Genomic DNA, 16,124 nt, shown 5'->3' on the forward strand with positions numbered 1-16,124 from the left:
GATGTTCGTTCTGACAAGTTTGGCTGTTCTCACGTGTTTGTTTGTTTGTTTACCCAAGCGTATCCGTGCTCGGCCAGGTTTATTTTTGGAGTGTTATTCGCTTCAATAAAGTCGGCACAATTCCTCCCGCGTAAGATTTCTCTTCTCCCGCGTCCTACCCCAAGTGGCTTACGCTCTCCGCATTCCATCTGCTCGCTGGGCTGAGCACTTTACGAGAGGCGGCTTACGTCGGAAATAGAGTGATGGCGAAAATTAAAATTGCAATACTGTGTACAGTACTAATGAGATCCAAAAGTGTTCAAGGCGATGGAATATTTCCGGTCCCCGAGGAGACAGCTCGCCGCATTCGACAGCCGTAGTTGGACCCGCTGCCTCTTCATTAGTTCTTACAACCAGGGCGAGATGTGTGTCTTTCTCGTTTTAAATGTACGCTTAGCGTGCAAATCGCCCCGGGCCCTCGTGGTAGAACGATCAATTAGATCGATGTATCGGTTTGATCTCGATTTCTACTCACGTAATGTATGTGTGCATCGCATCGTGTGTCAGGACTTGTGATTTTCCATTCGTATTCGTGCGCTATGATTGTTACTCTTACGCTTGTCCACTCAGGTGAGCCTCACTTGCGTCTCACGCCTCTTGTATTTGCGGGGGAGGCGGTGGCAGTGTGGTTAGCACATAGGGTTTCATAAAGACCTCGTCAGTTTGGATTTTAATTCCCGGCGACGGCTAACATCAGCAACGCGTGATATCTGAAGTGGTTCTTGCCCGTCACCCACCTTCACTAACTCGCACTGACCAGAGTGGTGAGGTATGGTCAGACAACCGTCACAACAGAAATGTATCCAGCAGCGGATTGACAAAGGTCTGTAATTGATTATTATTTTTCTTCTTGTACTCCGTGTTGGGAGTAATTGGCGTTGCATGACTCCTGCAGCCACTAGAGTTGCTGGCTCTCACAGTGGTGAAGCTAAACATGGCATCGATTCCGGAACAATTCATCGAATCGTCGGGGAATGGTGGCGGGCGTGAATTGTTTGAGCCCGACTGGGCTTCTTTCCAATGATAAAAAGCGCTCAACACCTCCGTCAGTAACACCGTGTGACTTTAGAAATAACAAAAGGTTATAATGGGCGACGTTTTAGGCAATGGCCCTGCACAGCACGTAGAGATGCCAGGGAGGGGCAGCTGTCTAAGCGTGTACCACTTCATGGATGTACTGCGTAACAATCTGGAACATGTATGTATGTTGAACTTCTTTCGCACCGTATGTAGCCAACCGCGCTAATCGGAGGTGCGGGGGAAGGACAGCAAACGCAACACAAAAATCAGTTCTAAAGAAATGTGTAAATGAGAATGAAATTAAAATTGCACTGTAGCCTGGCTTTGTTCCCTTCTCTTTTTTGGCACACGTAAAACTCGGTAAAATATTTATAAAGCTGTGCGAGAAATTTATTACGTCAGTTTTTTTGTTGCTTTCTTTTTGTTCACATTGCCTTGGGCATGAACTGTGTTTCCCTGCCTGTGTGAGATAATTGCATTGTATGCTGTTATTAACTGCCTCCTGCGGTTCTGTGCAATACCTCACAACAAGCGCAGCTATGACCAAATCACCCTGAAATGCACCCAATCATCAGATCCCACAAGCGAAAAAAGCTTTGCACCTGGTTAGCAGAATAAGTTTCCAGCATGTGGAACGAAACGTCGGACCTCGTGCCGAACGACACTCCTTGCATCCTGCGTGCTTACGGGTTGTTTGACATGATGTCCGACGTTCCGCTCCACGTGCCTAGGGCTATTTTAGCAGAAGCTCCCCAGGACGTGGCACGAAATGTGAAGACACAGTGCCAGGAAACTCGAGGTACAACCTGAAAACACCCCGGAGAGCTGTTGCGGCCACATCGATTTTTTGCAGTGGTAGGACATTGAGACGATTGTTCATGGGTTTTCATCGTTGTTGGGAATCATAAGTATGGCACAGCCAAGCACGGCGCTCATTTCACCTATTCAAATTTGACAGAGGAACCCGCTCTGTTGAATTGGGTGCCGCGGTGGTGAGATGTTAACTACCTCACCTAGCATACAGGAGGTCGTGTGTTCGATCCCGACCCTGACGCCTGTATATTTGGATGCCTGCTGTATATTTAGAGTTTGCATGTTCTCCCCTTGGTTGCGTGGATTGTTCTCCGGGTCCTCCGGTTTTTCCCTCCACATTTAGAAACGTGCGTTTGGAGTATTTGGCCGCGACAGCTTTCCACTTGATCACAAGCCACTTTGTTGAGCGATCATTTGTGGCCAAGTGGCTTCTGAAAAGAGGTCGCAATCGGGTACCCGATACCCGTACCCTACCCGATACCCGGCTACCCGTACCCGGCCGGGTACGGGTAGCCGTTTGCGACCCTGGTGCGGCCGGGTACGGGTACGGGTAGGCCGTGAGTCACTGGTGAGTAACCGTTTGTCACTCATTTCCCAACGTCTTGTCTCTTCTCACAATTCAAGTTCCTAGAATCAACCCACCCGCGCCTGCAACATGGCTTCATCCCAGAGGTCGCAATCGGGTACCCGTACCCGTACCCTACACGATACCCGGCCGGGTACGGGTAGCCGGGTATCGGGTAGGGTACGGGTACCCGTTTGCGACCCTGGTGCGGCCGGGTATGGGTACGGGTAAGGAATCAAAACCCGTTTGCGAACTCTGCTTCTGAACAAGAGCTACATAGCTCAGTGGGGCCTTACCTGGTTAAAAAAAAATGTGTCCAGCTGCACACGACGGAGCGCACGTAACGATGACGAAATCGCAAGTCACCACAGCCCGTCGATGCGACACCGGCGGATTAATGGAACGTGCCACCCCGTGACGTCGCTTATTCAGGTGCCCTTTGCAAGAGGCCATTACTCCGCGTGCCCATTACTCCCGTGCGCTGGGTTCCCGATTTTCGAATGATCATGAATTACGCCGAGTGCGCATTTCTCAGCCTGGCAAAACACAGATTGCAATCGCCGTGCTTGCTGGTGTCTGTACCCGGTGTCTCTCCTCTCGGAATGGCTTATGCGTTGCAAACGTTAGCGATGCGCTTGTCAAGCGAGTTAGCCATTCAATTGCTTTGTCCTAGAGTAGGTGAATTTGCTAACCCACGCCACTCACTCCCTTCATATTTATATTTGGGGTGGTGCGATTGTTTATATGGTCTGCGGCTTGAAGTTGAAAGAATGCGAGCGGAAGCAGGAGAGAGTGGTTGATCTTGGCGTTGAGCTAACCCTCTTTGTGAGGATACGAACAAAAGTTGTGGTGGACGAAAGGACAATGTCAGTGATATATATCTATTTTATGTGTACATTTGTACAAAATGTTTTTATTTTTCCGCAATACCATGGACACACTTGGTTTTTTTTGTAGCCGGTCCACAGTATTATTAGTTCATACTTATAAAAAAAAGGAAATTGTCATTAAAAAAAGAAAAATTCTTTCAATTTTATTCCGATTGTGCTGTTATTGTAAAGTTTTCAGATGGAGAATTGGCCATTCCAAACTGTCGCAAAGCAATCCTTGACCCTCCTTGTGATCTCTTATCCACACTGTTGTACTTTCCCACGCGCACTGACGTAGAGCTGTTTATCGCATGGCAATCGTAGGAAAAACATGAATTATCACAGCAAGCTGGTAACAGACACAATTTTCACATTAATTTTGACCAATTAAGTAAAACAAAAATCATACAATGGAGATTTATTGTACAATTTTTGGTGACTGCGCTGAGACCAGGGTTTAATTTCCCACTTAATAATTATCCAGGTCGCTGTTAGAGCGGAATGAGCACGTGATTAATATCCTTGGCCATAGCGAGCAGTAAACTGGAAGTGGTGTTCCAAAGTAGAGAATTAATTTCCAGGTCTTTGACCCAGACAGCCCAGCCGAGATTAGTCCCCGGCTAAGACCATCAACTCATTAGAGAACCAATTTTACGGTCAAAATCGAACCCAGGATCTCACCGGTGCTGGCTCCGCGCTCCTCTGACCCATTTAGTCAAGTAAAAATGTAACAACGCGCGTAAAGGTGACGTGGGTTTATTCCAGGCCTTTCCGTGAAGATTGTATCGCGCGCGCCACTTAATCTTAAACGCGTGATAAATCCCATGCTCATGATATCAACAGTTGCGCGTGTTCGTTTAATAAGGCCATTTCAGTTTGGCTGACTGTGCCCGGGCTAAACCGTCACATAAATAAACTTAACAAGACGGCGACGATGGACGATGCGCCGCTTCACGGCCGCACGTAAATTGGCTCCGTGACCTGGAACATTCCCCGGTTGAACTCGAGGCCCCCCCCCCCCCCCCCGTGACAACAGCCGTCACAGGCGCAAATGATGGGAAATTCATGATTTGTGCCCCCGGAAAATAACGACACGACGGGCAGCTGTGCACGCTGAGGAAGTGCAATTACTCCGGGGCATGGACTTGAGCCGGGTTTTGTCAGTTTTTTCGCATCCGACCCACAGCGGAGAGGAGTGTGCGTGGCATCAAAGAGTTGTGACGTTCCCATGACAGGAAGGATAAGTTAAGCTTGCAGATGTCCCCAGCCACTCGTGGGATATGTGGAGTTGCGTTCAACAACTGTGCCCTTGACTCTAGAGCATCGTTTCCCAAAACTGATTTGCCCGTGACCTCAATACGTCTGTTCGAGTTGATCAATTTAATGATCATCATCATCGTTATCAGCAGCTAGACTCAATCCTCTGCTAGATGAAGGCCTCGACCACGTCGTTACCAATCCTCATGGTCAAGAAAAAGATCCCCCATATAGCCTTTAACAGACTGTTGGGGCTGTTAGCGAGCACCTTTGAAGGCTGGCACGGCACACGAGGGGATGGTTGGCCAGTGGCGATGCTTACACGTCGCACCAGGCATTCATTTCATGCCGAGTCGATCTAGTAGAGGTGATCATCACTGGTGTTGGCCGTGAGCAGGAATCGAACTGGGGGTCGCCGGGTTCGTAGCGCAGAGCGCTAACCGCTGCGTTGCCACTTTCCGTAACTTTACACGCAGCGCACAACGCTTCTTAGTGTGAAGAGCTCATTGTGATGCGCCTTGTCCCTCTCAACCTCCACGTGTCCGCCGCGGCGTTGGCGATGTACGTCGTATCGAGATGAGAGAGTCCCCAGGTGTTCACGAGCATCGCAGCTGTGATTGCTTGAGATGCTTCTGCAACGTGCCGTTCAAGATCACTCGCGCTCTCCGCTTTATAAAGCTTAGGCGGCTAATGAACACGTTTCCAACGGTTCAAACACTCGGTTCAAACTGCTGTCCAGTTATAATTCTGTAATAATTTTTGTCAAAGTGATTTCCTGTTCAAATAAGCATTTAAACTAAAGTATTTTACCCGGTAAGGCCCACTGAGCTGTATAGCTCTTTTTGAGAAGCGACCTGGCCACAAATGATCGCTCAACAAAGTGGCTTATCTTGAGGAAATGTATAGCGGCCAAATACTTAAAACGCGTTTTTGCTAAATGTGGAGGCAAAAACCAGAGGACCCGGAGAAAAATCTACACGACCACAGGGAAAACATGCAAATTCCAAATATACAATCTAGATTTGAAGTTTTCGTGACTGCAGGGATCCATACTCTTTGGTTCTTTCGGTAAAGTCACGTAGGTAAAATTCTTTTTTTAAACAACAAAATAAAATACATTTTAATTTATTTTATTTTTTACCTACGTGACTTTACCGAACAAACCAAAGAGTAAACAATCGTTTCTTGTGTGACTTGTCCAAATATACACGCGTCAGGGTTGGGATCGAACCCACTACTTCCTGCATACCAGGCGAGGTAGTCAACATCTCGCCACCACGGCGGTGCTCATCTTCTGTTTACATCCCTGAGCCAGTAGTGGAAATTCCACGTTCCAATGGCGGGGGCGAGCGTCTCCGTAGGACAACCCGCCGTTGACTTCCCCCAAAAAGCGGTACTCGTTTAACACTCCGGAAGGATGAATGGCAGTCAACACCCCAAGCAGGATGTGAACTCGCGACCTTTGCGCTGCAAGTCACGCTCGTTCTATCGACGAGCCACCCGGCCGCTTTGGGTGGCACATCTACAGACTGGAAGCTCCGAACATAAACAAAACAGCAGTGTGCTCGCCACTCTTAAGGATTACCGGTGTGCGTGTGCGTGCGGTGGTGTGCGCAACGTGCAGAGAGGGTGTAAATAATTCAGAGGGATTGATCAGAGATACCTTTTTGTCAGGGTATCATGGCCTATGTCAGCAGTCCATTTCATGATTTTGTCGATGGTGTTTTTGGGAGACATTTACAGCTCGTCAACAATAAATCAGCGCTAAGTAGACCATGTTTGGGTTTTTTCTTTTTTACGCAGATGTCAGCGGTACGCTACGGCGAGAATTACAGTGCCAGTAGAGGCGTTGTTAACATGAAAATAAAATAGCCCCGCGGTTATTTTTCACTTTCGCACGTTAAATTTATAACGTGGCATTGTTGCGAGGGAGGGATAAAAAAGGCATTTTTATATATATATATTTTAAAATTCCTTATTAAAATAAGCGCGTATAAATCACGGTGAAGTGTGCCGCGAAACCTATGGCGTCGCAAAATATATTCAATTTTACCCCAAGGCGCAATTAATTACCGTCGGAGCGGAGTGTTAATCGTATATTTATAGCGGGCGTGAAGAGCCCCGATCAGATCTGTCGCAGCCTACAACGCAGAGCCGCAGCCATGCACCTGCGGTTGTGTAGCCTTGGAGCGTGATCACTCGCGTTGCGTCGCCCGAGTTCCCTTTCACCACGGCCTGGAAATATTACGTTGGGGGAGTCTCCGGACGGTTCGCGAATGAAGAAGCAACCACTCCACTCGAGTGTTTTGCGGAGCAATAGTTGGGTTCCACGACGTCCCATTCTCAAAGGGCTTCTTGTTGTTGTTGTTGTTGCACCGATTCCAAGAGGAGGTGCTCAAAGCCGTTGATGAAGCAAGATGTCGCGAGGCAAAGCTCCCGGAGGGATGCAGACGTTGAAATGGCCGGGATGAACTCGGACAAAAAAGAAACAAAGGATTGAAAGTTATTCGTCCGGTTGTTTCTTGGGTGAGGCGTCGTAATGACCTGGCAAAATGTGTGTCGTAAGACCCTCCACCACCCTACATAGTGAAATTAATTGTGACTTGTGCAAGCGTTTAACGACTCGCCAAACGTTGTTGTGGCAGCTAGCTCACCCTGAGTTGAAGAACAATTCTCACAATTAACGTAATTGCTAAATTTGTTTGTGAAAATGTACGGTAACATATTTAAAAGAAAAAAATATTAACTATTTTAAGTTTAACTACAACATGTTAGTTATTTAGGAAACGTTCCACGTAAATGTAACACAGAGGTGACATAGTTTAATTATAACACAGTTGCATCAAAGTGTTATATTACTATACCAATCAACAATTACAATTATGCTTATTGTAATACTTTAATGATGAGCGTTTTTTTTCTCACAAGAATCTGAGTTTGAATGAGTGAAAGGTTAAGGTGCAGCCTTGCAATTAATTGCTCATGCCACTGTTGACAGAGAGCCCCCATCTAGCGAATATTTTTGGCCTACTCTTCCATGCTGACCCGATATCTTAGAAGAGCACTCACACTTTAGCCCACTATCCGCGACCTTGCCGATTGATTGGCTGTCTTTCGATTTAAAGCTTTCGTGACTGCAGGGATTCATCTTCTTGGTTCTTTCGGTAAAGTCACGTAGAAGGGAACTAATACAATAATAAAAATAAAACATAATAAAATAATTCTCACGACGTTTCGGCCACAACGCAAGCAGCCGTCCTCAGGTTGCTTGCGTTGTGGCCGAAACGTCGTGAGAATTATTTTATTATGTTTTATTTATTATTATTTTATTACTTCCCTTCTACGTGACTTTATCGAAAGAACCAAGAAGATGATTGGCTGTCGATTTGATTTGGTGGAAGAAAATTATTTATCACGGTTCCCTTGAGTCGCTTGGGCCCCTTAAGCTTTTGCTTAAGTTTGCTGATGGCTATAGCACCGCCACCATCTTCAGAGCGGGGGGTCTGTGTAACCTAGACTCTCGAATCTCCTCGAAAACAAAACGCAAGATCTGTCTTCTTTCTCCCCCCCCCACACACACAGCTCGATCCATTCGTCAAATTAATTTCGTCAACCTCTCACCGTGGTGCGCTCTGCAGAAACTTCGCTGCCCTTGCATGCTTGTGTTTGCGGTTTTTCGGCCAAGGCGAGTGTTGCATTTCATCTAATGGCCTGCCCATTAGTCAGTCAGCGGCGGGGTGCCGAAACCGCACGGCTTCTGTTTAGCATTCGCATTTCCCACAAATCGGTCGGTTGTAAACAAACATAGACGCGTGCTCTTGTTTTGGTCTCGCGTCACCCGTGGAAGGAAATGTGGATTCCGGTGATTGACGGTTTGTCGCAGATTTGAATTAATTGATGCGTGTTAGGAGCCGCATGCTCAGAGCCACGGCGTCCGGCTCGTCGTTTTCATCAATCAGATTTCAATCTTCCCGGGAGAAAATCGACGTGTAAAATTTGGAGCACCCCCCCCCCCCCCTGTTTTACTGCCGCGAAATACGGCACCTGTCCGATGTCCGTTTCTCGGACTTGATGTATGCCCGACGCGCCTTCAAAATATGCATCGTAAATCCAGATCCAATTTGGCCGTCTGTTTTGTACGCCTTATGAAGTGAGCTGTATTATTATTATTGTGAATCAATCGGGGATTACAATACGACGCAGTGGCTCTTCATCTGCTGTTGTGCTTTCATAATACTCATCCCGATCATATCAGAATCCGTTGGTTAGGGGAGTCATTGACCTATAGGGGCTTATGGTTTCCCCTGTAACCGCGATTTGTTCTTTTTTTATTTTGTTTTATTGATCATGACGTATGTTGTTTGATTTCCTTTTCGTCATTTTGGTGATCCACTCTCTTGCAAATGGAGCTGCTATCCTGGTCTCCTTAGTTCTCACCGGGGTAAATAAACGAAAGTATGTGCATTTGCTTTTCCGTTGCCAAAGCTTAATGCCACTTTATTTAGCCAGGAAAATAGCCAATGAGTCTCAGGACTCTCCTTTTCTGGGAGTGCCATCCGTGAGCATGTTTGGGCTATTCCATTACTGAGCGCTCGATTTGCGATAGGAAACCAGAGTGCTTGGAGAAAACCCACACTCGTGAGTAGGGGGAGGGGGGTTCTGCACAGAATGATTCAAGAATCCACTGCTGTAGTGCCATCTCCTGGCAGCCTCACAGCCCAGGCCTACAACACCCTGGCACTACACGTAGACACAAAACTGAATGCGCCATTGCCCACCCAAGTACATCCGACGCCGTGGTGTTCTGTGGCATTTTTTCCCCCATTATCAAGAATCGGGGACAAATCATTCCGACTTGAATCGGTGTCCTAATCGGTTAACATGCATTTATAAACATGCATTAAAGTTATTTTTTATTATTTTGCTGCTATACATTTCCGCATGAAAATCCACTTTGTTGATCTGTCATTTGTGGCCAGGTTTCTTCCGAAAAATAAGTTCACAGCTCAGAGGGCTTTACCTGGTAGGACGGGGATGTTTTATTTTCATTAGTATGTTTTTGGGTGATGTGTTCACCTTTTCTATACTCGGCACTTCTATCGTGTGTTTGTATTGTTTGTTGTCGTAACGTTCTGTGACCCCGTGGCCCTTCACAGCTCATCGGATTCCTCCTCCAGTTGTAAATAGTCTGATTTCGGCAAAATCCGCTCTTGTGAGTGCAACGACCGATCTCCCGCATCCCTTAAAGAGAGTGTCTGCAGTGTGTAGATCCGATGAAATGTTTGGCGCTGCCCTTCCTGGCGTGGAATCAGCCCGATGGAGCCGGCGCTTTGTAGGGGGGGGGGGGGCCGGGGAGAGCGACGACGGGCGTGTCTCCTCGTTTTCTGAGCGCTAGCCCTGGCACAGGTAGAGAGGAGCAGATGTTTGCCAATTTTGAACAAAGCGTACATTTTCTTTTTAATGAAAACTGCGAAGGATTTTCGCTGCGTCACAATCGGTGATGGATGAGCTCAGCTGGGTCATTTATCAACGCGTTGGACCGCGTTGGGTTCGACTTTCAAAAGAAAAATAATTTCAGCCTTACCAGAGGGGGGTCTAGTGTACGGTGGGATATCACAACGTTCACCAACGCAAGTAAAAAAAAAAATCAGTTTTTTTGTTGTTTAACTTTATCCACTTAATAATGATTTAATATGTAAAACTACAAAAGCAATGTCCAGTACTGTATAGTGATTTTGTCAATCCACTGCTGGATGATGACCTACACATGCAATGTGGATCACGGTGGTTGTTTGACTAGACTTAACCATGCTGGTGAATGCGGGTGAGTTGGTGAGCGTTAGTGGAGTGGTTAGTGCGTTGCACTACGAACCCGGCCCGCCCGAGTTCAATTCCCGCTCGCGCAAACACCAGTGACAATTATCTCAACCGGTCACGGGCCATCCCTTGGTCGACTCAGACTCAAATGAGCACAGTACCTAGTACGGCGTGTAAACATCGCAAACTAAGGGAGACAAAGGCGGTCAGGCGTGGTGCTGACCTTCCCCAAAAGTCTGTTCAGGCTGTATCGGGGATGTTTGTCTTTGTTGGTCGAGTGTGGCCCAGGACCAGCTCAGTCACTCGCCACCGATGTTGGGCATGGACAGAAATCTAACTCGGGTCATGGGGTTCATAGCGTAAACCACCGTGCCACCGCTCCATAAAAATGATTTTTTTTTTTTACAGATTCATTTATTTTTACATTACTTGGTTGCAATTTCAGAGAAATGTACGTCTATTGACATTGGGCGTTGTGTAGACCATGTGTGCAGTAAGTTCCCTAGGGTCCCAGGGCCTTCTGCCATCGTCTCCCAGTCAATGCGCGCCTGTTTGTGCGTGCGTGCGCGTGCGTGCGCGTGTCTGTGCGTGCGCGCGTTTGTCCTTTCCATTATTTTCGTGGTTCTCACCCACCTTCCCATGCTCAGCTGTTTTTTTTGCTCCCTTTAATTATCGCTGCCCGATCAGGCAAGCCACACACACCACCGACTCTACCCCCTCCCCCCCCACACATCGCCGCCGCGTCTCTCGATCGTCTCCTGGGTGGCAGACGTATAATGAATTCCGCAGGCGCTAAAAAAAAAATAACCCATCTACCCGTGTGCCCAGCTCCCCTACAATCGCGACCGCCACCCTCCCACGCTGTGCCCAGAGCCTTGTGTCAGCTGAGAGACAGGTGCAATTTGGGGGTAGCCGCCTTGGTGTCTTCGGGGACCGTGGTGTCATTGTATATTGACTGGCGTGGTGCGTGACCGCCAAGATTGAGGCCCACTGTTCTTTATTCTGGCGTCAAGGCGGCCGGTCGCACCTGTGCTGCTGCTCGCTGCCGCCACTGCTTCTGCAGCCTGCCAGCAATTGGTTTGCTGCCAGCCGGTTTGTCTGTTGGTTGGCCTGTGCGTCAGTCAGTTTATGTGTCAGGCAATTGGTCGGTCGGTCTGTCTGCCTTAGTCAGTCTGCGCTAGATAGTTGCACCGACGCGATGGAAATTAAAACCAACAAATCGCATCGTTCAGACGAGGTACACGGTCACGTTTCCTCGTTCGCTTTTATAAACTGAAGAAAGGGGTCATTGCTCAACATTTCATTAAGATGATTCACAGCCCCTTGTCTGTCCACTGCTAGATGAAGGCGTCTTCACGCTGTGACGGGCGCCAGCTGCTGTGCCACCGCGCCCGCCTAAACATGAGCCATTCATGTTCGTAAAAATGTTGTTGCGAGCCAAAATAGTCAGAGTGATTTCCAGTGCAAATGAGCATTGAGGGGCGGTGCTCATCTCCTGGTTACAGTGCAGAGCCAGTCGTGGATATTCCACGTTCCTATGCCAGGGCCGAGTCTCTCCACAGGACAACCACACTGTTGACTTTCCCACCGTGCAACTCATTTTACCGGCCCAAGACGTTGTTTGTATTGTTAATAACAAAATGCAGCGTGATTTTTTAAAATTTGTTTAACCATTAATGTGTTCGTACATTTTGTGCCTGTTTAGTTTGTTGGTTATCTGCGTACGGTGCGAAAGAAGCTCAACATACGTACATATTTAGATCTCATCAACAACAAATATTTTATTACATTTTTCAAACCGTTCACCCGTGACAGTCGCATTATCGGCCGTTATTTTGTTTGTGACCGCAAGCACCCCCCCCCCCCCCCCTGCAGGTGCCACGTGCCCGGCGCCAAAATTGTGGTGTCTTGGTGCTGCGTAATTTCGCACCATCGCGGTCGCCTTGATCATCAATTTTGATCTCGCTGTCCGCGAAGATCGTAGGCTCTTAACCCAGGCCCCTCCGTGAACCATCCTCCTCGCGTTGAAGGCACCGCCGTACTACTTGGACCCAAAATCGGGTGCATAAATTGGGTGCATAAATTGTACCCGGCTGTTAATGAATCACCGCGGGAGTCTCAGTATTTCGCCGTGGTTCTGAACGGCGGTCCGGCTCAATGCACATTTAACTCCCAATTTATATACCTCAGAATTATTATGCTCTTGTTGTTTCTTTTTTCTTCTGCCAAAGTGAGACGTTGGTGAATTATTATTCTATCAGCTTAAAGGTTGGGGAGAGCAAAGCGTGGGTGACTTGAAAAATGGCGGTTTTTTTTAAAGCGGTTTCCAGGCTCATGCTGTGCTCCGTGGCGTTCAGCTTTTGCCGCTCTCCTCGCACAAAATCAAATGCTCGAATGGGATATAAAAAATCGATAAAAAATCGATGTCACACGAACGGCGCGTGACCGCATGTCTGGAAAATAACGCGGCACGTCTGATGAACGCTAGAAATCGTGCCGTTGGTCCTCGCGTAAGCAGGCTTGCTTGTCTGCTCGGTGTGGGTGCGGCTTCGGGTTTGCGGCGATACGGCGGGACCACGATGAACGATAACACTGGTCAACACACTTTTTCTGGCATAAGGTATTCCAACGGTGCTAAGGTAATTTTGGGGTGCTGATTCCAAATCTGGCATCAGTTTTTGAGATATCAAATATTGCATTTTCAATAAAAACTGCAGAAGAAAAATATTAAATAAATGTGGATATCTACATAAAATGATATTATAAACACACTATCCTAAAAATACAGCACCATGTTTTAACACTAAAGCAGTCACTGACTCGCAACAACTTGCAATCATAAGTGACAGAGTTAATTTCGGGTAAAATCAATGAAAATGGGGTATGCCGATAGCATAAAAACGAGATGTGATAGAGCAAATCTGAGATCAGATTTGGAATCAGCACCCTGAAATTAGTCTAGGACAGCTGCAAAGTCCAGGCCAGAAAAAAACGTTTTTTTTTTTTGACCAGTGTAATCTTATAACTATTTACTTTCGCCATGTATAGCGATTGTCGCGATATTAGTTTCTCATTAAAAAAAAAATTGTATTTCACATTTATCTAATTTTGCCCAAATTGTGAAAATGTCGTTATATTTTCACTATCGTGGCTCACGTGATTTTTCACTTGTTTCAATTTGCTAACAAAATGGCAAAGCATGATCATTAAAGTTATAAGCGAATATCTATTATCCATTAAACTAACATTTTGTCAATATGTTTGTTGGAGTAATTGATGGCATTGCTGTAATATGACTTCATCCTTTTTGTAGTTAATTGTTTTGTCTTATGCAGCTTATAGCATGGGCATTATAAGCATTATATTTTGTAAAGTTGTAATGATGATTATATTTAAGGCGGCCGTATGTATATTTTTTTGTAATCTTAATTCATACTCGAAGTACATGGAAGCACAAAAACTCTGCAATAAAAATGTGCAATACAATTACAGTACTCGTCTCACGTTTATCGGCAAAAAAAATTAGATTACATAATTTCGTGAAAATTTTTATCGCAGAAATCCTAGAGCTGTTCGGCAGAGGGCACGTGGTCTCATCTCGCTTCACATTCCCAGCGCGAAAGTGAAACGCCGCCAGATGAATTAATGCATCTCGCATTCCAAGCTTGGTCTTCCGGGTGAGGACGTAGGTTGATGGTACGGTGAACTTCTTTCACCGTACGTAGCCAACGTTGCTAATCGGAGGTGCGGCGGAAGGACAAAAAAATAAACAATTAAAGCAGTTCCAAAGAAATTAGATTTTAACCTAGATTTTAAAGTACATAGCTTCAGTGGCTTCTTAATATCGAAAGGAAGAGCGGTCCAGACGGCCGCAGAAGCAAATCCGAAAGCGCGCAATGCAGTGTCTGTGTTGAGCATTCATTAATCCTCAGAAACTTTTGACGCGCCCTACTGCGGCGATCTCAACGAGTATACACTCGAAGATGCCTGCAGTATCTGAAGATATTCCACAGTAGTGCGTGGTAAAAGCTTGAGAGAGAAAAAAACTGTCAAAACACACGGCCTAGCCCGGAAGGCCGCACTCGCATTACGAGTGGCTGAAGTAAACGTCTCTCCCCGAGCGTCTCGCGTTGACTGATCGATGCCCCCCTTTTCCCCGTTTGCGACCAAATCTCCGCAGATGCCCCATACGGCCGGACGCACTCGGCTTGCGGCCACCAAGTGGAGGGCACGGAGGGCGAGGAGCGGGGCCAGGACCTCCCGTACATCGACGACTCTCCCCCGTCGTCGTCTCCCAAGATTGGCCATCGTGGCCTGCAGCCCGAGGACGGAGATGGCCCTGCCGATTCCACACTCGACGCAAACCTCACGGTAACTACGCGACAGAGTCACCGGGGGCCATCGCTTTGGGTTGGTTGTTTTTTGTCTCGGTTATTATTTTCATTTTTTTAGGATGCTACGGTGGTGTGATTGTGCTGACATCCACGAAGCCATAGAAACTGAGAGGCCTGTTGTCTCCTCCGTAGAGAGCACAGAGACAGTGGTGGCGAGATGTTAACTAACTCATCTGATATTCAGGAGGTCGTGGGTTCAATGCCGAGCCTGACGCCTTTTTATTTGGAGTGTGCGTGTCTCTCTCTCTCTCCCTGTGGTCGCGTAGATGTTTCTCCGGGTCCTTCGCTTTTTCCCTCCATATTTAGAAACATGTGTTTAGAGTATTTGTCTGCTAATATTTCCACACGATAAGCTACGTAGTTGCGCTTTCAATTGTTGCCAGGTTGCTTCTGAAAAAGAAGCTAATAGCTCAGTAGGCTTTACCTGATAAAATAAAAAAAGTCAATTAATTTGTCCTTTGAAAACGTGACACATTTTTTACTGTTTGGCCGTGTCAGGTGGTGGAGGGTTACGACACATTTATAAATAACGCGATCTGACCCAAAAACCTATATTATGAATAATATTGGTCTCGAAAGCCTACGTGTTAAAAATAGTTTAGTTCATTTTTATTTTCATTTTGTTCGTGATTTGCTTATCTTTCCTATACTTGGCGCTTCTATCGTGTTTTAGTAATGTTTGTTGTTGTAACGTCTTGACCCGCCCCTACTGGACATCTGTGAGAAACAGCTTTATAGCTCATCAGATTCCTCCAGTATAAACAAACATTCTGAGTATTCATTAATCCACACGCTGGATTGTTTCCATCACGTGTGCGTCTGAAGTAAAGAGTCGATAATGCCGCAGCGATTTAAGTTTTTTTTAATGTGCCTTCGCAAATGTGGGGCAGTACGGGGCTGGCGAACGTGGCCATGTGGCGTATAGGAAGTGCATGCAGTCACATCTGGAACGTAACTGCTCCTGCGGTTTAAGTCGTTCTTGTCGTCGTCCGAAACGGCAACCCACGCAAAACATTTACAAGCCCAGCCCAGTGGGTGGCGTTCGGCATAAGCTATCGAGGCAAAAGCTTAGGGCTCAAAGTGGCTCAAGGGGAACTGGATTCATAAAAAATATATAAGGGTTCATCAAACATCAGCTCAAATTGAAATCCTAATAACCATTAATATGTTGACTTAAAGCTTTTGTGACTGCAGGAATTCATATTCTTGGGTCTATCGGTAAAGTCACGTAGATAGGTTCAAAGAAAATAACAAAAAAAAGCCCTTTTTCCTGAAGACGACCGCTTGTGCTGCGATCAAAACGTCGTGGTTTTTTGTTATTTTCTTTGAAACTATCTACGTGACTTTACC

At 46.6% G+C, this 16,124-nt stretch overlaps 1 protein-coding gene across 1 annotated transcript in view; it reads left to right on the forward strand.

Annotated features, from left to right (window-relative positions):
• LOC144945454 (active breakpoint cluster region-related protein-like) overlaps window positions 1-16,124 on the forward strand; it is a 119,250-nt gene that overhangs the window by 30,828 nt on the left and 72,298 nt on the right. Inside the window, exon 2 of the mRNA XM_078873970.1 lies at window positions 14,561-14,751. Coding sequence (XP_078730096.1) covers window positions 14,561-14,751 — 191 coding nt within the window. The remainder of the gene's footprint in view (window positions 1-14,560; window positions 14,752-16,124) is intronic.

Source organism: Lampetra fluviatilis, chromosome 37 (genome assembly GCF_964198595.1).
Source record: "Lampetra fluviatilis chromosome 37, kcLamFluv1.1, whole genome shotgun sequence".
Classification (NCBI taxonomy): domain Eukaryota; kingdom Metazoa; phylum Chordata; class Hyperoartia; order Petromyzontiformes; family Petromyzontidae; genus Lampetra; species Lampetra fluviatilis.